The sequence below is a fragment of the Salmo trutta genome, chromosome 4 (assembly GCF_901001165.1).
Source record: "Salmo trutta chromosome 4, fSalTru1.1, whole genome shotgun sequence".
Classification (NCBI taxonomy): domain Eukaryota; kingdom Metazoa; phylum Chordata; class Actinopteri; order Salmoniformes; family Salmonidae; genus Salmo; species Salmo trutta.
Window position 1 is genome coordinate 56,283,596 of NC_042960.1, and position 26,705 is coordinate 56,310,300.

Genomic DNA, 26,705 nt, shown 5'->3' on the forward strand with positions numbered 1-26,705 from the left:
AAAGGGCCAGATGTATACAGAATGGTGTCGTCTGCGTAGAGATGGATCAGAGAATCACCAGCAGCAAGAGCGACATCATTGATGTATACAGAGAAAAGAGTCGGCCCGAGAATTGAACCCTGTGGCACCCCCATAGAGACTGCCAGAGGTCCAGACAACAGGCCCTCCGATTTGACACACTGAACTCTATCTGAGAAGTAGTTGGTGAACCAAGGAGTCATTTGAGAAGCGAAGGCTATTGAGTCTGCCGATAAGAATGTGGTGATTGACAGAGTTGAAAGCCTTGGCCAGGTTGATGAAGACGGCTACACAGTACTGTCTTTTATAGATGGTGGTTATGATCTTGAGCGAGGCTGAGGTGCACCCATGACCAGCTCGGAAACCAGATTTCATAGTGGAGAAGGTACGATGGGATTCGAAATGGTCGGTCATCTGTTTGTTAACTTGGCTTTCGAAGATTTTAGAAAGGTAGGGCAGGATGGATATAGGTCTGTAACAGTTTGGGTCTAGAGTGTCTCCCCCTTTGAAGAGGGGGATGACCGCGGCAGCTTTCCGATCTTTGGGGATCTCAGACGATACGAAAGAGACGTTGAATAGGCTAGTAATAGGGGTTGCAACAATTTCGTCTGATCATTTTAGAAAGAGAGGGTCCAGATTGTCTAGCCCGGCTGATTTGTAGGGATCCAGATTTTGCTGCTCTTTCAGAAAATCAGCTGTCTGGATTTGGGTGAAGGAGAAGCGGGGGGGGCTTGGGCAAGTTTCTGCTGGGAGTGCTGTGATGTTGGCCGGGGTAGGGGTAGCCAGCTGGAAAGCATAGCCAGCCGTAGGAAAATGCTTATTGAAATGATCAATTATCGTAGATTTATCAGTGGTGACAGTGTCTCCTATCCTCAGTGCAGTGGGCAGCTGGGAGGAGGTGCTCTTATTCTCCATGGACTTTACAATGCCCCAAAACTTTTTGGAATTAGTGCTACAGGAAGCAAATTTCTGTTTGAAAAAGCTATCCTTAGCTTTCCCAACTGACTGAGTATATTGGTTACTGACTTCCCTGAAAAGTTGTATATCGCGGGGGCTATTCAATGCTAATGCAGAACGCCACAGGATGTTTTTGTGCTTGTCAAGGGAAGTCTGGGGTGAACCAAGGGCGATATCTGTTCTTAGTTCTACATTCTTTGAATAGGGCATGCTTATTTAATATGGAGAGGAAAGTACTTTTGAAGAGAAACCAGGCATCCTCTACTGACGGGATGGGGTCAATATCCCTCCAGGATACCCGGGCCAAATTGATTAGAAAGGCCTGCTCTCTGAAGTGTTTTAGGGAGCGTTTGACAGTGATGAGGGGTGGTCATTTGACCGCGGCCCCATTACGCACGCAGGCAATGAGGCAGTGATCGCTGAGATCCTGGTTGAAGACAGCAGAGGTGTATTTAGAGGGCAAGTTGGTCAGGATGATATCTAAGAGGGTGCACATGGTTACGGATTTAGGGTTGTATCTGGTAGGTTCCTTGATAATTTGTACCCTTACAGACAAACTAACATGCTGTAGCTGAGGCGCTTTCAAGGGTATATGACTGTGATATATATAACTTCATGGCCTGGCCCTTGCGGTCATACATACTTAAAGGACCATTATTCTGCATTATGAATTGATGTAGAATTGTATGATTTTTTCTTATTGTTTTAATGGAAAACTGATATAAAAAAAATGTGAAGGTAACCTGCCTTAATGACTACCTACATGTCGGTAGCCATGAAGTGCTATGAAAGGCTGGTCATGGCTCACATCAACACCATCATTCCAGAAACCCTAGACCCACTCCAATTCGTATACCACCCCAACAGATCCACAGATGATGCAATCTCAATCGCACTCCACACTGCCCTTTCCCACCTGGACAAAAGGAACACCTATGTGAGAATGTTGTTCATTGACTACAGCTCAGTGTTTAACACCAAAGTACCCACGAAGATCATCACTAAGCTGAGGACCCTGGGACTAAACACCTTCCTCTGCAACTGGATCTTGGACTTCCTGACGGGCCGCCCCCAGGTGGTAAGGGTAGGCAGCAACACATTTGCCACTCAGATCCTCAACACCAGGGCCCCACAGGGGTACGTGTTTTGTCCCCTCCTGTACTCCCTGTTCACCCACGACTGTGTGGCACGACTCCAACACTATCATTAAGTTTGCTGACGACACAGCAGTGGTAGGCCTGATCACCGACAATGATGAGCCTATAGGGAGGAGGTCAGAGACCTGGCAGTGTGGTGCCAGGACAACAACCTCTCCCTCAATGTGAGCAAGTCAAAGGAGCTGATCACGGACTAAAGTAAAAGGAAGGCCGAACAGGCCCCCATTAACATCGACGGGGCTGTCGTGGAGTGGGTCAAGAGTTTCAAGTTCCATGGTGTCCACATCACCAACAAACTATCACGGTCCAAACACACCAAGACAGTCGTGAAGAGCTTTTCCCCATCAGGAGACTGAAAAGATTTGGCATGGGTCCCCAGATCTTCAAAAAGTTCCACAGCTGCGCCATCGAGAGCATCCTGACTGGGTGCATCACCGCCTGGTATGGCAACTGCTTGGCATCCGACCGTAAGGCGCTACAGAGGGTAGTGCGTACGGCCCAATACGTCACTGGGGCCAAGCTCCCTGCCATCCAGGACCTATATACTAGGCGGTGTCAGAGGAAGGCCCAAAAAATTGTCGAAGACTCCAGTCCCGGCAAGCGGTACCGGAGCGCCAAGTCTTTGTCCAAAAGGCTCCTTAACAGCTTCTACCCCCAAGCTATAAGACTGCTGAACAATTAATCAAATGGCCACCTGGACTATTTACATTGACCCCCCCCCCCCCCCTTTGTTTTTACACTGCTGCTACTCGCTGTTTATTATCTATGCATAGTCGCTTTTCCCCTACCTACAAATTACCTCGACTAACCTGTACCCCTGCACATTGACTCAGTACCGGTACCCGCTGTATATAGCCATGTTATTGTTATGTAATTTTCTTGTGTTACTTTTTATTTTATTTTTTACTTTACTTTATTTAGTCAATATTTTCTTAACTCTATTTCTTGAACTGCATTGTTGGTTAAGGGCTTGTAAGTAAGCATTTCACGGTAAGGTCTACACTTGTATTCGGCACATGTGACAAATACAATTTGATTTGATTTGATCAACAACCCAACCCTGCTCTTTTTAAAGAAAACAATCCAACTAAGTGACCCAATGCTTGTAACTCAGCAGTTGGGTCATCTAAACAACCCAGAATTTTTTCGAGTGCAAGCTGTTTTGGCTGTTTCCATCAGGCGTGTCAAGTTTCCAGTTAATTTAATTAAACAGTTCAATGTAAGGCTGTGGGTAATAAAAAACCTATGGTAGTCTTGTGCTAGAGGGATCTACACGCAATAAACCACCTCGCTGCTCTCTGTCTCAAATACCTTTTACTCTGCCACTATAAAGTGTCAGTTCCTTTAATTAAAACTGTAATTGCAGGATTACTAGCTGTTTTGTAATGAGAGTTAGAAAGGTTCAGGGGTCCTTGGTGCCCAATGGAACCATGAAGAAAAGCTGTTTTTGTGTGTCATAGCCACAATGAACAAAACAGCCCAATAGGAACTTTGCTCTCCTTTGTTAATCACAGAGACTGTAAACTTGAGACTTGTGATATGCCGTGCCAATAGGTTTGGTCACTCGTGTGTGTGTGGTGTGGTGGGGTGTGTGTGGTGTGGTGTGTGTGTGTGTGTGTGTGGTGTGTGTGTGGTGTGGTGTGGTGTTTGTGTGGTGAGATCAGTTTGTCCAGCAGTAAAGGGAGAGCCTGTTTGGAGAGTGGTGTGTGTGTGTTTCCCAGTGTATTCCCTGTCAGCTTGTTTTCCACTGTGGGGTGTGCAGGTGCAGGGCACAGCTGTAGGACGGGCCCAGAGCCCACAGGCCAATGGCATGATTCATATTTCTCTCCTCTCCTCTCCTCTCTTCTCCTCTCCTCTCCTCTCCTCTGCCTCACACTCAGACAGAGGTTGTTAAGGGAAGAGTGTTTGATCTGGAGCTTCACCAGCACTCTGCTCAACCTCTGAAAATGGGAGAGAGAGACAGAGAACCGATTGATTTCAGGATAGATAGGGAGAGGGAGAGAGAGAGAGATTTAGTTGATGTTGTTTATAGGGTGTATGGTGTTTAGTATGAACCATATGATGGCAGGTGTGGTGTGGCAATGACACACCACAGAGAGAGGGAGAAAGAGTAAATAGACTGTGCCCCAATGAGAACTCAAGATGGTGTGTTTGACCTTTGTGAAGACATGGAGAGGCTTCGCCACACACTTGGAGTGCAGCGCTTACATCAGGGGTTTGAATGCGGGGGTGTTGTTGAGTGGACTATTCCACACTGATGTCAGGCCCATTGTTTAGTCATAGAATGTGTAGATGAGGATTAACCATCCCCCTCCCTCCTTCCCTCCCTCCCTCCTTCTTCCTATTTACTCCCAAAAGGTTTTAAGTATCTCACCTTACATCACCCTCTTTATATAAGCACACAGCACAAGGTCACACGGCGCCCCAAAGACACTCCACTGTGCTTCTCTCAATGTGTCACAATTGGCTCAGCTTTCAGAGTGGATGTACATTGAAATGCAGGGGTATTTGTTTTCCTCCGTGCTCCGCTCGGCCAAATTCCTCTCCTCACTGAGGATTAGTCCCAGAATCCTCTCCTCACCGAGGATTAGTCCCAGTCAGAATCGTATTCCTATTGAGTGAATTTCAACTGCTGAGTGGTGACAGTTTTGGAGGCAGGCCAATACGTGTGATGAACTTTCTCTTCATGGTCTGCTCCTTGTTGTTATCGCCAAACTGTGTTCAATGACCTCTTTACAACCAAGTAGCTCATTATTAGAAGCCTTTAACAAACGATTTTTAACTTATTTAGTACATATATAAATGTAATAATGGTGAAAAGATATATATATATATATAACAGGAAATGATCATGTAATTAAAAATGACATCAGTGTGTGGAAACATTGCCTTGTTTTCCCTAACCTATCCCGTCCCCACTGTCCCCAGGTGACAGTGACCACCATTGGCTACGGGGACAAGATTCCTCAGACGTGGATAGGGAAGTGCATTGCCTCCTGCTTCAGCGTCTTCGCCATCTCCTTCTTTGCTCTGCCTGCAGTAATTACCCCTCATCTTCCTCCTCTTCTTCCACAATAAACTAAATAGCATAATGTGTACATAATTTATAATACACAATATTGCCTTCCATCATTACTGTGTTGTCTGGTGAGTAACCCAGTTAGTCCTCTGAGGGGAAGCCTCAGTGTGCAGCTCCAGGTCGTCCTGTGGTTTCAGTGTCATGATGCCTCTCTCTCTCTTTCTCTCTCTCCCTCTCCCCTTCTCCAGGGTATACTGGGCTCGGGCTTTGCTCTGAAGGTGCAGCAGAAACAGAGACAGAAACATTTCAACAGACAGATCCCGGCTGCAGCCTCACTAATCCAGGTACTGACTGACTGACAGACAGACAGACAGACAGACAGACAGACAGACAGACAGACAGACAGACAGACAGACAGACAGACAGACAGACAGACAGACAGACAGACAGACAGACAGACAGACAGACAGACAGACAGACAGACAGACAGACAGACACTCACTCACTCACTCACTCTGTCCTGTCTGGGATCTCAACAGCTGTGTATAGGAGAGAATATGTATAGGAATGAGTGTGTAGAAAGGGCTTAAGCACAGTGATGACACATGGGACCTACTGTAGGCCGCTGAACCTCTGTAGGACCAGGTCTGGTCTGGTCTGACGCACACCATATTTGTTTCAGTGCTTTACTCATGTAACAACTCCAGGCCAGGATGTCAGAGAGGTTCAATTTAAACATGTCCAGGACCACTAAATCTCCTGAATTCTTTAAATAACACATTTGTTCCCTTCAAATCTTGCCAATGTAAGCTTCAAAAAGCAGTCTAGTACAAATAGATGAGTAGCAGTGTTTGTAGTCTGCACATGTCCTGGAAAAGGTGAGCTGTCCTGTCCTGTTCTCTCCCAGGCAGAGAAGACAGGCAAATAGCAGCCAGTTTATTCACCAGGAGCTGGCCATCACAAGGATCACATTGACTCTGAACATACAAAGAAGCCCACAGCTGCATTTACAAAGAGACTCCTTATTGTGCTGACGTTTAAGAAACATAGAGTCACTGAATCTACATGATGATGATGATGAGGATGACGGTACAGAGCTAAACATGGATAGGCTATATGAATGGTTATACTGTATGTGAATGGTTAAATGTGAATGGCTATATGAATACTTATGTGAATGGTTAAATGTGAATGGCTATATGTGAATGGTTATATGAATGGCTACATGTGAATGGTTATATAAATGGCTACATGTGAATGGCTACATATGAATGGCTACATGTGAATGGCTACATGTGAATGGCTGTATGAATGGCTATATGTGAATGGTTATATAAATGGCTACATGTGAATGGCTACATATGAATGGCTACATGTGAATGGCTACATGTGAATGGCTGTATGAATGGCTACATGTGAATGGTTATATAAATGGCTACATGTGAATGGCTACATGTGAATGGTTATATAAATGGCTACATGTGAATGGTTATATAAATGGCTACATGTGAATGGTTATATGAATGGCTACATGTGAATGGCTACATGTGAATGGTTATATGAATGGCTACATGTGAATGGTTATATAAATGGCTATATGTGAATGGTTATATAAATGGCTACATGTGAATGGTTATATGAATGGCTACATGTGAATGGCTACATGTGAATGGTTATATGAATGGCTACATGTGAATGGTTATATAAATGGCTACATGTGAATGGTTATATAAATGGCTACATGTGAATGGCTACATATGAATGGCTACATGTGAATGGTTATATGAATGGCTACATGTGAATGGTTATATAAATGGCTACATGTGAATGGTTATATAAATGGCTACATGTGAATGGTTATATAAATGGCTACATGTGAATGGCTACATGTGAATGGTTATATAAATGGCTACATGTGAATGGCTACATGTGAATGGCTGTATGAATGGCTATATGTGAATGGCTACATATGAATGGCTGTATGAATGGCTACATGTGAATGGCTATATGTGAATGGTTATATGTGAATGGTTATATGAATGGCTACATGTGAATGGTTATATGAATGGCTACATGTGAATGGCTACATGTGAATGGCTGTATGAATGGCTATATGTGAATGGCTACATGTGAATGGTTATATGAATGGCTATATGTGAATGGTTATATGAATGGCTACATGTGAATGGTTATATGAATGGCTACATGTGAATGGCTATATGTGAATGGTTATATGAATGGCTACATGTGAATGGTTATATAAATGGCTACATGTGAATGGTTATATGAATGGCTACATGTGAATGGCTACATGTGAATGGTTATATGAATGGCTACATGTGAATGGTTATATAAATGGCTATATGTGAATGGTTATATAAATGGCTACATGTGAATGGTTATATGAATGGCTACATGTGAATGGCTACATGTGAATGGTTATATGAATGGCTACATGTGAATGGTTATATAAATGGCTACATGTGAATGGTTATATAAATGGCTACATGTGAATGGCTACATATGAATGGCTACATGTGAATGGTTATATGAATGGCTACATGTGAATGGTTATATAAATGGCTACATGTGAATGGTTATATAAATGGCTACATGTGAATGGTTATATAAATGGCTACATGTGAATGGCTACATGTGAATGGTTATATAAATGGCTACATGTGAATGGCTACATGTGAATGGCTGTATGAATGGCTATATGTGAATGGCTACATATGAATGGCTGTATGAATGGCTACATGTGAATGGCTATATGTGAATGGTTATATGTGAATGGTTATATGAATGGCTACATGTGAATGGTTATATGAATGGCTACATGTGAATGGCTACATGTGAATGGCTGTATGAATGGCTATATGTGAATGGCTACATGTGAATGGTTATATGAATGGCTATATGTGAATGGTTATATGAATGGCTACATGTGAATGGTTATATGAATGGCTACATGTGAATGGCTATATGTGAATGGTTATATAAATGGCTACATGTGAATGGTTATATAAATGGCTACATGTGAATGGCTACATATGAATGGCTACATGTGAATGGCTACATGTGAATGGCTACATGTGAATGGTTATATGAATGGCTACATGTGAATGGTTATATAAATGGCTACATGTGAATGGCTACATATAAATGGCTACATGTGAATGGCTACATATGAATGGCTACATGTGAATGGCTACATGTGAATGGTTATATGAATGGCTACATGTGAATGGCTACATATGAATGGCTACATGTGAATGGCTACATGTGAATGGTTATATAAATGGCTACATGTGAATGGCTACATATGAATGGCTACATATGAATGGCTACATGTGAATGGCTACATGTGAATGGTTATATGAATGGCTACATGTGAATGGTTATATAAATGGCTACATGTGAATGGTTATATAAATGGCTACATGTGAATGGTTATATAAATGGCTACATGTGAATGGCTACATATGAATGGTTATATGAATGGCTACATGTGAATGGCTACATGTGAATGGTTATATAAATGGCTACATGTGAATGGTTATATAAATGGCTACATGTGAATGGCTACATATGAATGGTTATATGAATGGCTACATGTGAATGGCTACATGTGAATGGTTATATGAATGGCTACATGTGAATGGCTACATATGAATGGCTACATGTGAATGGCTACATGTGAATGGTTATATGAATGGCTACATGTGAATGGCTACATATGAATGGCTACATGTGAATGGCTACATGTGAATGGTTATATAAATGGCTACATGTGAATGGTTATATAAATGGCTACATGTGAATGGCTACATATGAATGGCTACATGTGAATGGCTACATGTGAATGGTTATATGAATGGCTACATGTGAATGGTTATATAAATGGCTACATGTGAATGGCTACATATGAATGGCTACATGTGAATGGCTACATGTGAATGGTTATATGAATGGCTACATGTGAATGGTTATATAAATGGCTACATGTGAATGGCTACATATGAATGGCTACATATGAATGGCTACATGTGAATGGCTACATGTGAATGGCTACATGTGAATGGCTATATGTGAATGGCTATATGTGAATGGCTATATGTGAATGGCTACATGTGAATGGCTATATGAATGGCCATATGAAGTTGTTAAACCAGGAATCTACTTCAGAGGGAAGAGTTTTCTCTGTCAGAACACATTGTTGCCCTTAAACACTGATCCAAGGTCAATTTAGCTGTTGTCCACCTAATGGTTAAGGTTTGGACAGGTCTGATCCTAGATCTGTGCCTGAGGGCAGTTTCTACCCAGAGCTGAGATAATGTCCAGGTGATCAGCCCACCATCTGTGTTTACTGTGGGTAAATATGATAGGACACTTATCATACTGGTTCAGTTTGTCCATCCTCTTTTTCAGACGCTGTGGCGCTGCTATGCAGCAGAGAAACCAGAAGGCTGTCCTGCCACCTGGAAGATGTATGTCCTCACCAGAGACTACATTCCCCCCATTAACTCTGAAAACAACAACCCAAACCTCAGAAACAAGGTAAACACTACATCACTTCTTCAGTTATAACAAACATAATACTGCAGGTCTATACACACTTTATACACCTTTATCCCTGTTCAGAGAAGCAACCATTTTCCTCTGCATTCTACTGATGCACTATAGCTGCTTTGTCAATCAACAGCTAATATATCTGTCAACCTGTCTCTTGGAGAGCTTGCATCCTGTCTCAATCCCCAGAGGAGATGTCAGAAAGAGAGCTGCCCTCAGGAAAAAGCTGTTTGGTGGTGATATGAGCCTTCCATCCGACAGACAGACAGACAGACAGACAGACAGACAGACAGACAGACAGACAGACAGACAGACAGACAGACAGACAGACAGACAGACAGACAGACAGAGAGACAGAGAGACAGACAGACATATGGTACTATGTCTGTCTGGATAAGAGCGTCTGCGAAATGACTAAAATGTACTATCCCCTTTGACAGTGTGGTTTTTAACTTTGAGAACTACATTAGCCATGTGGTGGTGCTTAGGGCATGGATCTACGAAAGAACAAGTTAAGCCCCCCACCCACTCCCTTTCACCACCTCAATCCCCGTATCCCCTACCGCTCAAGGCAAGAGCCAGTCAAATCAAAATCAAATCAAATTTTATTGGTCACATACACATGATTAGCAGATGTTAATGCGAGTGTACCGAAATGCTTGTGCTTCTAGTTCCGACAATGCAGTAATATCTAATAAGTAATCTAACAAATTCACAACAACTACCTTATACACACAAATGTAAAGGAATGAATAAGAATATGTACATATAAATATCTGGATGAGCAATAGCCGTGCGGCATAGGCAAGATGCGGTAGATGGTATAGAGTACAGTATATACATATGAGATGAGTGATGTAGGATATGTAAACATTATTAAAGTGGCGTTATTTAAAGTGACTAATGATAGGCATAGGCAGATGCTGTAGATGGTATAGAGTAGTATATACATATGAGATGAGTGATGTAGGATATGTAAACATTATTAAAGTGGCGTTATTTAAAGTGACTAATGATAGGCATAGGCAGATGCTGTAGATGGTATAGAACAGTATATACATATGAGATGAGTAATGTAGAATATGTAAACATTATTAAAGTGCCATTATTTAAGGTGACTAGTGATACCTTTATTAAGTCCATTTATTAAAGTGGCCAGAGATTTGAGTCTGTATGTTGACAGCAGCCTCTCTATGTCAGTGATGGCTGTTTAACAGTCTGATGGCCTTGAGATAGAATCTGTTTTTCTGTCTCTCGGTCCCAGCTTTGATGGACCTTTACTGACCTCGCCTTCTGGATGATAGTGGGGTGAATAGGCAGTGGCTCGGGTGGTTGCTGTCCTTGATGATCTTTTTGGCCTTCCTGTGACATTGTGTGCTGTAGGTGTCCTGCAGGGCAGGTAGTTTTCCCCTGGTGATGCGTTGTGCAGACCGCACCACCCTCTGGAGGGCCTTGCGGTTGAGGGAAGTGCGGCGCTTCAGAATGTCCAGGACCCAGTTGCACAGGGCGGGGTCGAGACCCAGGGTCTCGAGCTTAATGACGAGTTTGGAGGGTACTATGGTATTAAATGCTGAGCTGTAGTCAATGAACAGCATTCTTACATAGGTATTCCTCTTGTCCAGGTGGGATAGGACAGTGTGCAGTGTGATGGCGATTGCATTGTCAGTTGACCAATTAGGGCTGTAGGCAAATTGGAGTGGGTCAATGGTATCAGGTAGGGTGGAGGTGATATGCTCCTTGAATAGTCTCTCAAAGCACTTCATGATGACAGTGAGTGCAACGGGGCGATAGTCATTTAGTTCAGTTACCTTAGCTTTCTTGGGAACAGGAAAAATGGTGGCCATTTTGAAGCATGTGGGGACTGGGATAGAGAGACTGGGATAGTGATTGCTTGAATATGTCCGTAAACACGCCAGCCAGCTCGTCTGCGCCTACTCTGAGGATGCGGCTAGGGATGCCGTCTGGGCCGGCAGCCTTGCGAGGGTTAACACGCTTAAATGTTTTACTCACGTTGGCCACGGAGAAGGAGAGCCCACAGGCTTTGGTAGCGGGCCGTGTCAGTGGCACTGTATTGTCCTCAAAGCGAGCAAAGAAGATGTTTAATTTGTCTGGGAGCAAGACGTCGATGTCCGCGACGTGGCTGGTTTTCTTTTTGTAATCCGTGATTGACTGTAGACCCTGCCACATACGTCTCGTGTTTGAGCCCCCCAGGATAATTCCGGGCCTTTGTCTCCCCCACACAAAGACACAGTCAGTTGAGATGATGTCACTGCCGCCTTTCTCATGGGAGGAAACCTTTGTGTTGGTAGAACAGCAACAACAACAAAAATGGTTTGGCATTGAACCCACACATATTGGGGAGAGTGAAGGCTGCTTCCGTCACTTTCTGTTTCGGCATGTGACTTCTCTCTCTCTTTCTCTCTCTCTCTCTCTCCTCTCTCTCCCCTCTCTCCCCTCTGCTTCTAATGAGTCATTCAGGATTCAGACCCATTCTGGTATTTGGACAGGACTATGGGCCAGTGTCAATGCCAGGACACTGTGTGTGTCATTGAGTAAAAATCATTGTGTTTCTATAAAGCAGTCAGTTAGTGACGTGCTGCCTCTAGGTGATGGAGTGGAGCACAATGAAGGCCCTGAGGAATTCAGAGACTCAAAGAGCGTTGATCTCAGTTAAACCAGCACAGATTTGAAGCCATGGCCTTAATCACCATGCTATAGTGCAAGAAGATTTGACTAACACCGTGTATTATTTGAAGGTTTAAAGGTTCACAAATCATTGCTTACAAAACAGATACTGAGGTTTCTGTGTTCTGAATGGTTAGAATCAAAGTTTACTGGGTAGTATACGCCATGTTAGAAAATAGCAAATCAGGAATGAATGACAAGTGATAGTGCTAAACCATAAAACACAACAACAACAACTTGTCTAACATATGGAGGTAGGGATTGGCCACATGTGACTTTTGGTATTTGGTATTTTATTAGGATCCCCATTAGCTGTTGCAAAAGCAGCAGCTACTCTTCCTGGGGTCCACACAAAACATGAAACATAATACAGAACATCAATAAACAAGAACAGCAGGACAGAACTACATATATTTTTTTAAAGGTACACATAGTCTACATATCAATGCATACACACTAACTATCTAGGTCAATCTGTTTTTTAAAACCAGGTTTGCTGTTTATTTGAGCAATAATTTGTTCTGGATTTGGGGACTGTGAAAAGACCCCTGGTGGCATGTCTGGTGGGGTAAGTGTGTGTGTCAGAGGTTTGTGTAAGTTGACTATGTAAACAATTTGGGATTTTCAACACATTGTTTCTTATAAAAATAAGTGATCAGTCTCTCCTCAACTCTTAGCCAAGAGAGACTGGCATGCATAGTATTTATATCAGCCCTCTGATTACAATGAAGAGCAGAACGTGCCGCTCTGTTCTGGGCCAGCGCAGCTTAACTAGGTCTTTCCTTGCAGCACTGGACCACATGACTGGACAATAATCAAAATAAGATAAAACTAGAGCCTGAATGTGATGTAAAAAAAGCAGAGCATCTCTTTATTACGGCCAGACCTCTCCCCATATTTACAACCATTGAATCTATATGTTTTGACCATGAAAGTTTACAGTCTAAGGTAATGGCAAGTGATTTAGTCTCCTCAATTTGTTCAACAGCCACACCATTCATTACCAGATTCAGCTGAAGTCTAGAACTAAATGAACAATTTGTACCAAATACAATGCTCTTAGTTTTAGAGATGTTCAGGACCAGTTTATTAAAGGAAAGGAGGATACCTAGTCAGTTGTACAACTGAAATGTGTCTTCCGTATTTAACAATAGCATTGTATTTGGTCAAACACAATTTTGGTCATACATAATATTTTCCAACAGTTTGCTAAGAGCTGGCAGCAAGCTGATAGGTCTGCTGTTAGAACTAGTAAAGGCTGCTTTACCACTGTTGGGTAGCAGAATTACTTTGGCTTCCCTCCAGGCCTGGGGACAAAGACTTTCCTCTAGGCTCAGATGAAAAATATTCCAACAGGAGAACATTAACCTGACTAGGAAAACTCCTGGCCCTGAGTTTAACCAATGCTGTGTGTTCAGGAAAGCCCTGGTGATGCATTCTTGTGTCTGTCTGTGTTGAACAAGCGCACCAAGAGGAAACTGAAGATGGTTCGTGACAATGGCTCCATGACCATCCTTGGAGCGAGGAAGATGTCCATTCCTCAGATCACCTTCGACCACATCGAAGATAACGACGAGAAGAAAGAGGTCCCCTTCTTTCTAGAAGAACCCCAAGGTATATAACAGAATCAAAACACAAAGCAGATTTCACTTCTTTTGGAAAACAGCCCTAATGCTGGAAACAAATATAATTATGTTGAAATCCAGTCACCTTTATTTATTTTCCAAGTTATAGCACATGCTATTTTACATACAGCAGGTTTTGAAAAGGACCAAAGAGTTTGCGATAGTGGTATAGTGGTATCGTCCCGGCCCTAGTTTCTGTACATATGCAGTTGGTCATCTTACAGATGCTCCTATTGCTTGGCTTCAAGTGAAGATAGATACTACCATACTGGGCATATCTGAACACATTGTGTGTAAAGTGGTATAGGTAACACGCTCATTGGTATTGGGATTAAGCAATAAGGCACAAGGGGGTGTGATATATCAAATCACATGTTATTAGTCACATGCGCCGAATACAACAGGTGTAGACCTTACAGTGAAATGCTTACTGGCGAGCCCCCAACCAACAATGCAGTTTAAAATATATATATATATATATATGTTTAGATGCCTCTTGGACCTATATGGCCAATATACCACGGCTAAGGGCTGTTCTTATGCATGACACACAAACCCCTGAGGTGCCTTATTGCTATTATAAACTGTTTACCAACATAATTAGAGCAGTAAAAATAAATGTTTGGTTATACCTGTGGTATACGGTCTGATATACCATGGCTATCAGCCAATCAGCATTCAGGGCTCAAACCTCCCAGTTTATAATGTGTAATATGTAGTGGTTTGTTTTAAGAGGAACACATAGACTACTTGAACCAGCATATACAATACTAGTGCTTTCTAGGAACTGTTAAAACTATGAACTGAAAACCAATACTTGACACTACAGTACATTGCAAACAGACACCCATGCCTTAATTGATGTTAAGTCTCATTTGAGAGCATGTCATACTGTTGAATGGTGTCCTGTGTTGAGGTATTTTTCAGAGAAATAACCATGGGTCATGCATGTTTGAGCTAGCTGTGTTAGAAGCAGATGTCCTATGAGGAGCATTTTCCAAAGTGAATTACCACAGTTATGAAACAGTTTTTTCTTCCTTTTCAAACTTCATTTGACAAAATAATGTATTTAAGAGCCCCTTGAAATGATGTCATGCAGCCTTATGTTTTGCTCATTGAAAATCCATCATTTCAGTAAACAGAGATATTGGATGCTTGGTGAGTATACCCTGGTGACTTGACTGGTTAGGGGCCAGTGGAGACAAGAGAGACAAACATTTCCATGGCACAGTTGGAGTCCTCTGTTTGAGATTCAAACAGTGATATAGAAATAGGAGGAACTCAATCCCCTTGGGAGTAGACTATATTTCAGATGTGAGGATACAATGTTCTTAGCCATAGCTATTTACCATTCAGTTTAATGGTCATGGTGTAAATTGTAAGTAATGATGAATCTGTGCAATGTATGCCATGTGGATAGGACATGACACAGTGGTGTGATTGACTCTCTCCTCCCCCATAAAGAGAGTGAGGGAGAGAATAGGGATGGTAGGTTGGGATGAGGACTGACTGAGTTGTTGTGTAGCTGGTTGTTCATGATACAAATCAAATCAAATCAATGATGATTGGTTGCGGACACAGATTTGCAGATGTTATCACAGGTGCAGCAAAATGCTTGTGTTTCTAGCTCCATCAGTACAGTAATAACTAGCATTACAAAATAAAAATAAAAACAATACACACATAATCCAGAACAAGAAAAGTTATATAGGATTAGCCATGACTAGAATACAGTATATACAGTTGAAATCGGAAGTTTACATACACCTTAGCCAAATACATTTAAACTCAGTTTTTCACAATTCCTGACATTTAATCCGAGTAACAATTCCCTGTCTTAGGTCAGTTAGGATTGGCACTTTATTTTAAGAATGTGAAATGTCAGAAAAATAGTAGAGAGACTGAGTTATTTCAGCTTTTATTTCTTTCATCACATTCCCAGTGGGTCAGAAGTTTACATACACTCAATTAGTATTTGGTAGCATTGCCTTTAAATTGTTTAACTTGGGCCAAGTGTTTCGGGTAGCCTTCCACAAGCTTCCCACAATAAGTTGGGTGAATTTTGGCCCATTCCTCCTGACAGAGCTGGTGTAACTGAATCAGGTTTGTAGGCCTCCCTGCTCACACACGCTTTTTAATTTTTGCCCAGAAATCTTCTATAGGATTGAGGTCAGGGCTTTGTGATGGCCACTCCAATACCTTGACTTTGTTGTCCTTAAGCCATTTTGCCCCAACTTTGGAAGTATGCTTGGGGTCTGTCACGATCGTCATAAAGGACGGACCAAGGTGCAGCTGAGTTGAGTTCCACATCTTTATTTAAAGTAAAACTTCAAAAAACAATAAACAAACAACGAAACGTGATAGCCGTGGTGCAACATGCAAACACACAGAACAATATCTCACAAAGCAGGTGGGAACAAATGACAACTTAAGTATGATCCCCAATTAGAGACAACGATAAACAGCTGCCTCTAATTGGGAACCACACTCACCAACAAACATAGAAATACAAAATACTAGATAACCCCCCTAGTCACCCCGAGGGCTCTCTGTGGTCAGTGCGTGACAGGGTCATTGTCCATTTGGAAGACCCATTTGCGACCAAGCTTCAACTTCCTGACTGATGTCTTGAGATGTTTCTTCAATATATCCACATAATTTTGCTTTCTCATGATGCCATCTATTTTGTGAAGTGCACCAGTCCCTCCTGCAGCAAAGCACCCCCACAACATGATGCTGCCACCCCCGTGCTTCATGGTTGGGATGGTTTTCTTTGGCTTGCAAGCCGATCCCTTTTCCCTCCAAACATAACAATGGTCATTATGGCCAAAGAGTTCTATTTTTGTGTCATCAGACCAGAGGACATTTCTCCAAAAAGTACGATCTTTGTCCCCATGTGCAGTTGCAAACCGTAGTCTGGCTTTTTTTATGGCGGTTTTGGAGCAGTGGTTTCTTCCTTGCTGAGCGGCCTTTCAGGTTGTGTCGATATAGGACTCGTTTTACTGTGGATATAGACACTTTTGTACCTGTTCCCTCCAGCATCTTCACAAGGTCTTTTGCTGCTGTTCTGGGATTGATTTGCACTTTTCGCACCAAAGTATGTTCATCTCTAGGAGACAGAACGCGTCTCCTTCCTGAGTGGTATGACTGCTGCGTGGTCCCATGGTGTTTATACTTGTGTACTATTGTTTGTACAGATGAACGTGGCACCTTCAGGCATTTAGAACATGCTCGCAAGCATGAACCAGACTTGTGGAGGTCTACAATTTTTTTTCTGAGGTCTTGGCTGATTTCTTTGGATTTTCCCATGATATCAAGCAAAGAGGCACTGACTTTGAAGGTAGGTCCTGAAATACATCCACAGGTACACCTCTAATTGACTCAAATGATGTCAATTAGCCTATCAGAATCTTCTAAAGCCATGACATCATTTTTTGGAATTTTCCAAGCTGTTTAAAGGCACAGTCAATTTAGTGTATGTAATCTTCTGACCCACTGGAATTGTGATACAGTGAATTATATCTGAAATAATCTGTATGGAAACAATTGTTGTAAAAATTACTTGTGTCATGCACAAAGTAGATGTCCTAATCGATTGCCAAAACTGTAGTTTGTTAACAAGAAATATGTGGAGTGGTTGAAAAATGAGTTTTAATGACTCCTAGCTAAGTGTATGTAAACTTCCAACTTCAACTGTACTCATAAAGTGGGCAAAACAGTATGTAAACATTATTAATGTGACCAGTGTTCAATGACTATGTACATGGGGCAGCAGTCTCTGTGGTGCAGAGTAGAGTACCGGGTGGTAGCCGGCTAGTAACAGTGACTAAGGTTCAGGGAAGGGTACTGGGCGGAGGCCACTAGTGGTGACTGTTTAACAGTCTGATGGTTTGGCGATAGAAGCTGTTTATCGGTCTCTTGTTCCCAGCTTTGATGCACCTGTACTGCCTCTGCCTTCTAGATGGTAGCGGGGTGAACAGGCCGTGGTTCGGGTGGCTTAGGTTCTTGATGATCTTCTTGGCCTTCCTGTGACACCGGGTGCTGTAGATGTTCTGGAGGGCAGGCAATGTTCCCCCGGTGATGCGTTGGGCTGACAGCACCACCCTCTGGAGAGCCCTGTGGTTCTGGAGGATGCAATTGCCGTACCAGGTGGTGATATAGCCTGACAAGATGCTCTCAATTGTGCATCTGTAAAAGTTTGTGAGGGTCTTAGGGGCCAAGCCAAATCTCTTCAGCCTCCTGAGGTTGAAGAGGCCCTGTTGCACCTTGTTCACCACACTGTCTGTGTGAATGGACCATTTCAGGTTGTCAGTGATGTGCAAGCAGAGGAACTTGAAGCTTTTGACCATCTCCACTGCAGCTCCTTCAACGTGGATGGGGGCGTGCTCTCTCTGTCTCCTGAAGTCCCTGATCAGCTCCTTCGTTTTTTGGACATTGAGAGAGAGGTTAATTTCCTGGCACCACTCCGCCAGGGAGCCCACCTCCTCCCTGTAGACTGTCTCATTGTTGTTGGTAATCAGGCCTACCGGTGTTGTGTCGTCAGCAAACGTGATGGTTGAGTTGGAGACGTGGGTGTCCACGGAGTACAGGAGGGGGCTGCGAACTCACCCCCCTGTGGGGTCCCCGTGTTGAGGGTCAGCGTGGCGGAGGTGTTGTTGCCTACCTTCACAACTTGGGGTCGGCCTGTCAGGAAGTCCAGGACACAGTTGGACAGTGAGGGGTTGAGACCCATGGCCCTGAGCTTAGTGATGAGCTTGAAGGGTACTATGGTGTAAAAAGCTGAGCTGTAGTCAATGAAGAGCATTCTTACATAGGTATTTATCTTGTCCAGGTGGGTAAGGGCAGTGTTCAGTGCAATGGCTACTGCATTGTCCGTGGATCTGTTGGGGCGATATGCAAATTACAGTGGGTCTAGGGTGTCGGCTAAGATGGAGGTGATATGGTCCTTAACTAGCCTCTCAAGATACAGCGCTTGAATGTCAGTCAGTCATTCAGAGAAAAGAACAGGGACCGTGTGATAGACAGTCAGACACAAGATGGCTGGGTTAGGGTCCAGCACCAGCAGGGCACAGCAGGGCCAGAACAAGCAAAAGGGAAGTCATTAGAGTCACTGGTGATTAGATGTTATGTATACAAGTTCTTTACTGCTCCACTTGTACACTTCACAGACATCAGACAATCACACTATGTGATTTTACCTGCACTACCGTTCAAAAGTTTGGGGTCACTTAGAAATGTCCTTGTTTTTTAAAGAAAAGCTAATATTTTGTCCATTAAAATAACATGAAATTGATTAGAAATACAGTGTAGACATTGTTAATGTTGTAAATGACTATTGTCGTTAGAAACAGCAGATTTTTTATGGAATATCTACATAGGTGAAAAGAGGCCCATTTTCTGCAACAGTCACTCCTGTGTTCCAATGGCACGTTGTGTTAGCTAATCCAAGTTGATCATTTTAAAAGGCTAATTGATCATTAGAAAACCCTTTTGCAATTATGTTAGCACAGCTGAAAACTGTTGTCCTGATTAAAGAAGCAATAAAACTGGCCTTCTTTAGACTAGTTGAGTATCTGGAGCATCAGCATTTGTGGGTTCGATTACAGGCTCAAAATGGACAGAAACAAATAACTTTCTTCTGAAACTCATCAGTCTATTCTTTTTCTGAGAAATGAAGGCTATTCCATGCGAAAAATTGATGCTGGCCTTCTAGGCAGAGTTGCAAAGAAAAGCCATATCTCAGATTGGCCAATAAAAATAAAATATTAAGATTGGCAAAAGAACACAGACACTGGACAGAGGAACTCTGCCTTGAAGGCCAGCATCCCGGAGTTGCCTCTTCACTGTTGACATTGAGACTGGTGTTTTGCGGGTACTATTTAATGAAGCTGCCAGTTGAGGACTTGTGAGGGATCTGTTTCTCAAACTAGACACTCTAATGTACTTGTCCTCTTGCTCAGATGTGCACCCGGGCCTCCCACTCCTCTTTCTATTCTGGTTAGAGACAGTTTTGTGCTGTTGTGCGAAGGGAGTAGTACACAGCGTTGTTCCAGATCTTCAGTTTCTTGGCAATTTCTCCCATGGAATAGCCTTCATTTCTCAGAACGAGAACAGACTGACGAGTTTCAGAAGAAAGTTCTTTGTTTCTGTCCATTTTGAGCCTGTAATCGAACCCACAAATGCTGATGCTTAAGATTCTCAACTAGTCTAAAGAAGACCAGTTTTATTGCTTCTTTAATCAGGACAACAGTTTTCAGCTGTGCTAACATAATTGCAAAATGGTTTTCTAATGATCAATTAGCCTTTGAAAGTGATAAACTTGGATTAGCTAACACAACGTGCCATTGGAACACAGGAGTGATGGTTGCTGATAATGGGCCTCTGTATACCTATGTAGATATTCCATAAAAAAATCAGCCGTTTCCAGCTACAATAGTCATTTACAACATTAACAATGTCTACACTGTATTTCTAATCAATTTGATGTTATTTTATTAGACAAAAAAATTGCTTTTCTTTTAAAAACAAGGACATTTCTAAGTGACCCCAAACTTTTGAACGGTAGTGTAATTTTTTTTTTTTATAAAAAAATACTTCAAAATAGGAGGTAGACCTGTTGTGGCAAGAGTCAGTCAGAAAACTATAGTGTTTTGTGTTGAATCAGTGATAACATTCCCACAGATTTTACATTCAGTTACTCAGTATTCACCTGATGTTGCTAGCTAGCCACGTAGTCTAACCTGTTGTTGTCTAAGTTGCTATCTAAAACTATTATTACTTTCCCAATTTGGATTATTTTCCCAAACTCTCGTGCCCTGTCCATCCACCTCCAGATGAAATCCAGTGGTCCATACTGGTGCTGCTGAGGCCCATTACTCCATATTAATGATAGATTGGACTTTTCCATTGCACCATCTAACGGTGGGGGGGACTTCCTGTGTAAACCTCTAACCCCTGCCAAATGAATCGTCCCAGTCTGGAGGTTAATAAGTGTGCTTTATGAGTTTTTCCTGTCAAAGCACATAATCATAAAAGGAGGGAGAAGGACATAAACGCAGAACGTCACCAGTAGAAAAAGGAGTTATGGGGGAAAATGCTATCTTGTTTGGTGGGATATAACTTAGATAATGAACAGGAACATATGTCTTACTGCCTTTGAACTTTAGAGTGGGGGAAAAAATGCACTTTTGTCAAATTGCATGTTTTTTGGATGTTGAGGCTTGTTAGTGGAGCCAAGGCTTTTGAAAGGCTGTCTATTGATGTCATAAAGACATTTAAGTAGCCATGCTCACCACACTCTCAACAGCATGTTGTCACTAATGATAATGTTTAGAGTCCAGGCAACGTGGTGTACATTCTATTGCTAACAGTGCAGAAAAACAGACATCTTCAGATTCAAATATCTTTGCAGATGATGGGTTGTTGAAATTGATTATTTTGCTGCAGAAACCAAGTGTTAACTGTGTTGCTGAGGAAAAGGGTTTATAGAACAGCAATGGCATTTGCACTCTCTTACATCCATAATTAAAGTCATATATGATGCTAAAATCTAAGTTTATCATATGTTTTCTGACCTCAAAAGTGGTCTCATGTTGTCCATATCCCACGCCATCGGTTGTGTTGATTGATTTCTCTATATAGATTATGTCATATTAAGGCAGTGTTTTTGAGGACATCATTTTGAAAAGTTATTTATTTTCCTCCTCAGGCATCATCCGGATGTTCAGACAAACAGGTGAGTCCTCCACCTCTCTGTAACAAAGGAGGCTGGTGGGAGGAGCGATAGGAGGACGGGCTCGTTGTAATGGCTGGAATGGAATTCATGGAACGGAGTTAAACATGTGGTTTCCGTATGTTTGATACTGTTCCATTGATTCCATTCCAGCCATTACAATGAGCCCGTCCTCCTATCGCTCCTCCCACTAACAATATCTCTCTAACACGTGTCACAAGTGTAATATCTCCTAGATGACATCACTCCATGGTCTCCAGTCTTATTGACGCACTCCAGCTTCAACTCACGCAGTTAACGATGCAATCCTTTGTCCTTTTAAGAGATCCTCTGTGTTAATCATTAGTCATTTGGTTTTTACAACTGCCCAGACAGTATTTTAATTAGACTGGCTCTTTGTCACCAACCGGAGCAAACTGGAAGCCAGCAGAGAGACCGACGCAGGCAGGCTCTGGACTCCCTCCTGTCTTATCGACCAGCCCGGGTGTTTTCTTTTCTGTCTGTCCAGCCAACACCAGCCGGGGTGAGGGCTGGGACAGGGGACAGAGGCTGAGGGCCAGGGGACTGGGAGGGAGGTCGGGGTGATAAGAGGCCATTGTGGAGCTCCAGTGGTCAGAAATAAACTGGGCATTGTTTGATTTAGTCAACGTCCGGCTTATCGCTTCACTTATCTGTCTGGCCCTCTGGCCCGGCTGCCGTCTGTGAGAATCTCCATTCTCAATGGGGCTTTCTCTCTCACTCTGTCTCACTCTCTCTATCTCCCTCTTTCCCCTCTTTCCCCCCATTCTCTCTCTCTCTGGGCCCTGCATGTTTTCATTCGCCGGGGCTTCTAACCCAGTGTGTTTGCTCTGACAAGCCAGATATTAATAAGCCTGCAGTGTTTGTGTAGTAGATAATTCCGCTCGCGTCCCCGGTCCCCCTGAATGAGAGAAAGGTGGAGGAGCTGCACATAACCCAGTTCCTGAAACTAGATTAGATTAGAAAAGTTTGTCACTCCACAATGATACAATAATAAATAATACAGATTATTTTAAAGCACATTGTGGACCACTCAAATTGAGTTTTGAGACACTAAAAAACGATCATAGTCAAACATGGTACAGGTGTGATATATAATACATTACATCATCTATACACATGTATGCATACTCAAAAAACGAAGTACAATCGATAAAAAGACAATTAGGCATTTCTAAAGAAACGTCACCATTGGAGGATGAGATGGCAGGCTTTGCGGACTGTTGGACTAGGTCCTTACAAACCTTTGCAATGGTTTTTAGTTGCACTAACCAGAGGTTTGGAAGGGATGTTATCAATCATCATGTTCACAGACCAAAACAACCTCATCTTAGTGTGACGATACAATACAATGGTGGACTATATACTTCATTGACTAGTCAACACATTGTGTGTTTATTCCACTTGTCTTTCACACTTTCTTTCTTTCTTGCTGTTGACTGCAGGCGTTCAGCACTCATGGTCCTCTTTCAATCTGAGCTGTCCTGCCTCTCCAGGTAGAACCTTACACTTCTTTACCAGCTATCCTGTACTTTTTCTTTACTTTTCAATAAATAAGCCTATAAATGACAAAAAAGGGTTACAAAATATATATTTTTTCGGTTGTCCCCATGGGAGAACCCTTTTTGGTTCTAAGTCGAGATCTTTTTGGTTCTAGGTTGAACCATTTTGGGTTCCAAGTAGAACCCTCTGTGAAAAGGGTTCTACCTGGAACCAAAAAGTTTTCTTCAAAGGGTTCTCCTTTGAGGAAAGCCGAAGAACCCTTTAAGGTTCTAGATAGCACCTTTTTTTCTAAGAGTGTATTTTCTTTTCACTGAGAAAATTGGAAGTTGCATTGAACTAAATCCTTGAATATGTCACCAAGACTCTTGCATTGTCTCGCACAGTTAAGAAAAACCTGGACGGGCCTTCCATAGGCATCTCCCGGGGCAACAGCTTGAGTGATGACATGGACTATGTCAGCGAAGACACACCTTTACCCGTGGTGACAGACGCATCACAGTAAGTACCAAACTACCCCGTCACTCACTACACTACAGAACATCTACCTCACATTCATCTTCCATACAGCCATTGTATTGTACCCATGCTCTTGCCCTTATTAATTTATTGACCCCTTATACTCGTGGGAATTGGCCTATATGGATAGGGCTAAATTGAAATGTTTCTTACAGAAGAAATATGGAAAGCATATGCATAACCATGGTATCAATTAAAAGGGAACAGTTTGGAGATGATTGGAAAATTATTAGACTAAAGGTGAGGACAAAACAATCCAAAATTACACTGTTGATTATATGTGCATTTTACATTTACTGTACTTTTGCCACATTTGTTGATAAGAAAATCTGGAAATATTCTGAAACATTCAGTAACATGATAAGAATATTCCTGGAAAATGTGTTGTAGGGGCAACATAAGACAATAAAAATGACAAGGGTTTGAGTGAGAGGACTAACTGGTGTCTCCAAGTGGACACACACCTCTCCAAAGTGTACACAGTTCCTAAGTCATTTCAATGCACTTTTATGACTCAAAGAGATCAACTATAAGGTGCTTTTTTTTTAGCTATCTTAGCTCTGCCGTTGAGGAACTAGAGCAAGCACACTTGTAGTTGTTATGTTTGCAGCACAACCCTGCATCCGGACCTTACAGAATTACTGCTGTTGTTTACACAAAATCAGTCCATTATAAATTGCGGTCTGGGTCAGGTGGGCATCATTTGAAAGCTTCTATTGTCAACATGACTTGCTAAATTATAAAATACGATCTTACAGTGTTAGGCTTTCACTAGGCAATTCAGAGAAGCAGACCGTCATTTTGGTGCGCATAGAATGGAGTCATGGGGGCATTCAGATGCGTGTGCTGCAGAAGATTCTCTTCACAATACAACAAACAACAGCTCATTCTGTTCAGGAAAACCCATGGTATAACGCCATGTCATCTTGTACACCAAACATAGTGATCCTACATGTTGACACTTTATATTATCTGAGTTTTATGATATGGAAATGTGTTCTCAAGGGTGTTGTTTGGCTTGCTTGAATGACATCAAAGTGGTATTTATTACCATCCTCAGAGTCTTATCTTTCAAAATACATCAGATCCTCATCATTTACAGCATTTCCCTCACTCAGACAACATAACATTTCCAAAAGTTGCCCAATTACCATGAGGGATGGTGCTCAAGTTCAGAACGGCTGTCAGACCCTGAGCTCTGATGTCATGTTTAGCTGTTACTGTGCAGCCACTGTGTTCCAAATGAGGCGCTTATCAGTGTCCAAATCTGCCATTTTCAACCTGTATACAGGTATGAGCATAAAGGGCTACCCAATACCATAGATGCCTCCCTGGCGCTTACAGAGGTCCATCCCTACTCCATAGGGCATAAAGCCTTTTGTTAGGCCAAAGAGCCCTTCCTGTCAATGGAAAGCTGCTCTGTTCAACTCACTAGAGGGTTAAATGGCCTATTGAGTGCTTGAAACCCTGGTTATTACAACGGTAAATAAGGGATTATCCTAGAGTTGGAGAAAACAGCCCAGTTTGTTGGGGACATGTTTACAAGGTGACTAGTTGGCTAGTTGTTACATGATGATAGTGGTCTGCTGGGTGGGACTTGGCTGTTTTATTTTGGGGGGTCAAAAAAGACTATAAAATCACAGAGAATTCAGCTACAAATGTGTTTAATTTAGGAAATCTGTTGTAATTTGTCTTGAGCCGTTTCATTTCTTAACCCTATTACTAGCCATCTATGGCAGAGTTTGTAGAGTGAAGTGTTGGGCATAACCTATTTACACAAATTTAATGTATTTATATGTAATTTCATTTTTTAGGAAGGGGGAGCACAGACATGCGATGGACTCGAGTTTAAAGGGGAGCGTGTGTGTGCGTGCATTTGTGCTTGTGAATGTGTGTGAGAGTGTGTTTCTCTCAGTGTGTACACACACCACACAGTAGGCATTCTCTGTTCTCCTCTTGACCTCTTCCCCAGCCCAGCTAATCCAATACCACCTCTAACACCATTCTCATTCTGCATTCCCTCCTCTGATTCAATCTATTTCTTCTCCTCCCTCCCTCCATCCTCCTCCTCCTCTCCTGACAAACCCCCAGCCTAGAGATTTGTAAAAGGAACACAAATGCCCAGCATGCAGTACAGTACCTTCTTGAATTCAAGTGGTGAGTTGAGACTGAGTCCTGGACCTTTGCCATGAACGGGCTGGTCAACAAACTGCAAGAGAGTTTTGCAGTTTGTTGACCAGCCCGTTCATGGCAAAGGTCCAGGACTCAGTCTCAACTCACCACTTGAATTCAAGAAGGTACTGTACTGCATGCTGGGTTTTACACTATTACTATAACCCACTAACCCCCCACCCCCCTATACTCTAATGATATACTCCATCTGCATCAAAACGGAGCGACTGAAGTGTGACATCTTATATCAGCTGACAAACAACTATCCAAATGGTATTGAGCATCACAAATCTGATAGTTCCAACCCTGGAAAATGATTAAATGAAGTTTATAAGACTGTCATGCAGTTTTGGATTCCCCTGGCAATATATATATATATAGTTTTTACAAAATCAATTTTTTCTCTATTACTGTGTCCACAATAAGGCCATAATCTACTTTATGTAGCATTCCCTTATGTGCTGTTGTATATGGCTGGTTACTGGCCTTGAACACAACGCTGTTGTAAATGGCTGTTTACTGGCCTTGAACACAACGCTGTTGAATATGGCTGTTTACTGGCCTTGAACACTACACATATGAAGGGCATCGTATGAGATCATGTGAATAATAGAAGATGTCTTGGATCTTTTATAAGGGACGTGTGAAGACGTGTCTAAAGCTCAAATGATCCTGTTCTCCCTCCCAACAGTAGATGGCGCTTTTCCTTTACACTCTTGTACAGTACTTGA

General features: G+C 42.4%; 2 protein-coding genes across 2 annotated transcripts in view; both read left to right on the plus strand.

Annotated features, from left to right (window-relative positions):
* The window catches only part of LOC115192667 (potassium voltage-gated channel subfamily KQT member 1-like), an 82,787-nt gene extending 58,901 nt beyond the window's left edge, over positions 1-23,886 (plus strand). Inside the window, exons 8-14 of the mRNA XM_029751424.1 lie at positions 5,061-5,171; positions 5,400-5,495; positions 9,583-9,711; positions 13,872-14,022; positions 21,742-21,768; positions 23,229-23,279; positions 23,670-23,886. Coding sequence (XP_029607284.1) covers positions 5,061-5,171; positions 5,400-5,495; positions 9,583-9,711; positions 13,872-14,022; positions 21,742-21,768; positions 23,229-23,279; positions 23,670-23,788 — 684 coding nt within the window. The 3' untranslated portion in view covers positions 23,789-23,886. The remainder of the gene's footprint in view (positions 1-5,060; positions 5,172-5,399; positions 5,496-9,582; positions 9,712-13,871; positions 14,023-21,741; positions 21,769-23,228; positions 23,280-23,669) is intronic.
* A 2,161-nt stretch (positions 23,887-26,047) lies between these two features.
* LOC115192668 (potassium voltage-gated channel subfamily KQT member 1-like) overlaps positions 26,048-26,705 on the plus strand; it is a 219,412-nt gene continuing 218,754 nt past the window's right edge. Inside the window, exon 1 of the mRNA XM_029751425.1 lies at positions 26,048-26,099. Within this exon, the coding sequence (XP_029607285.1) occupies positions 26,050-26,099 (50 nt within the window). The 5' untranslated portion in view covers positions 26,048-26,049. The remainder of the gene's footprint in view (positions 26,100-26,705) is intronic.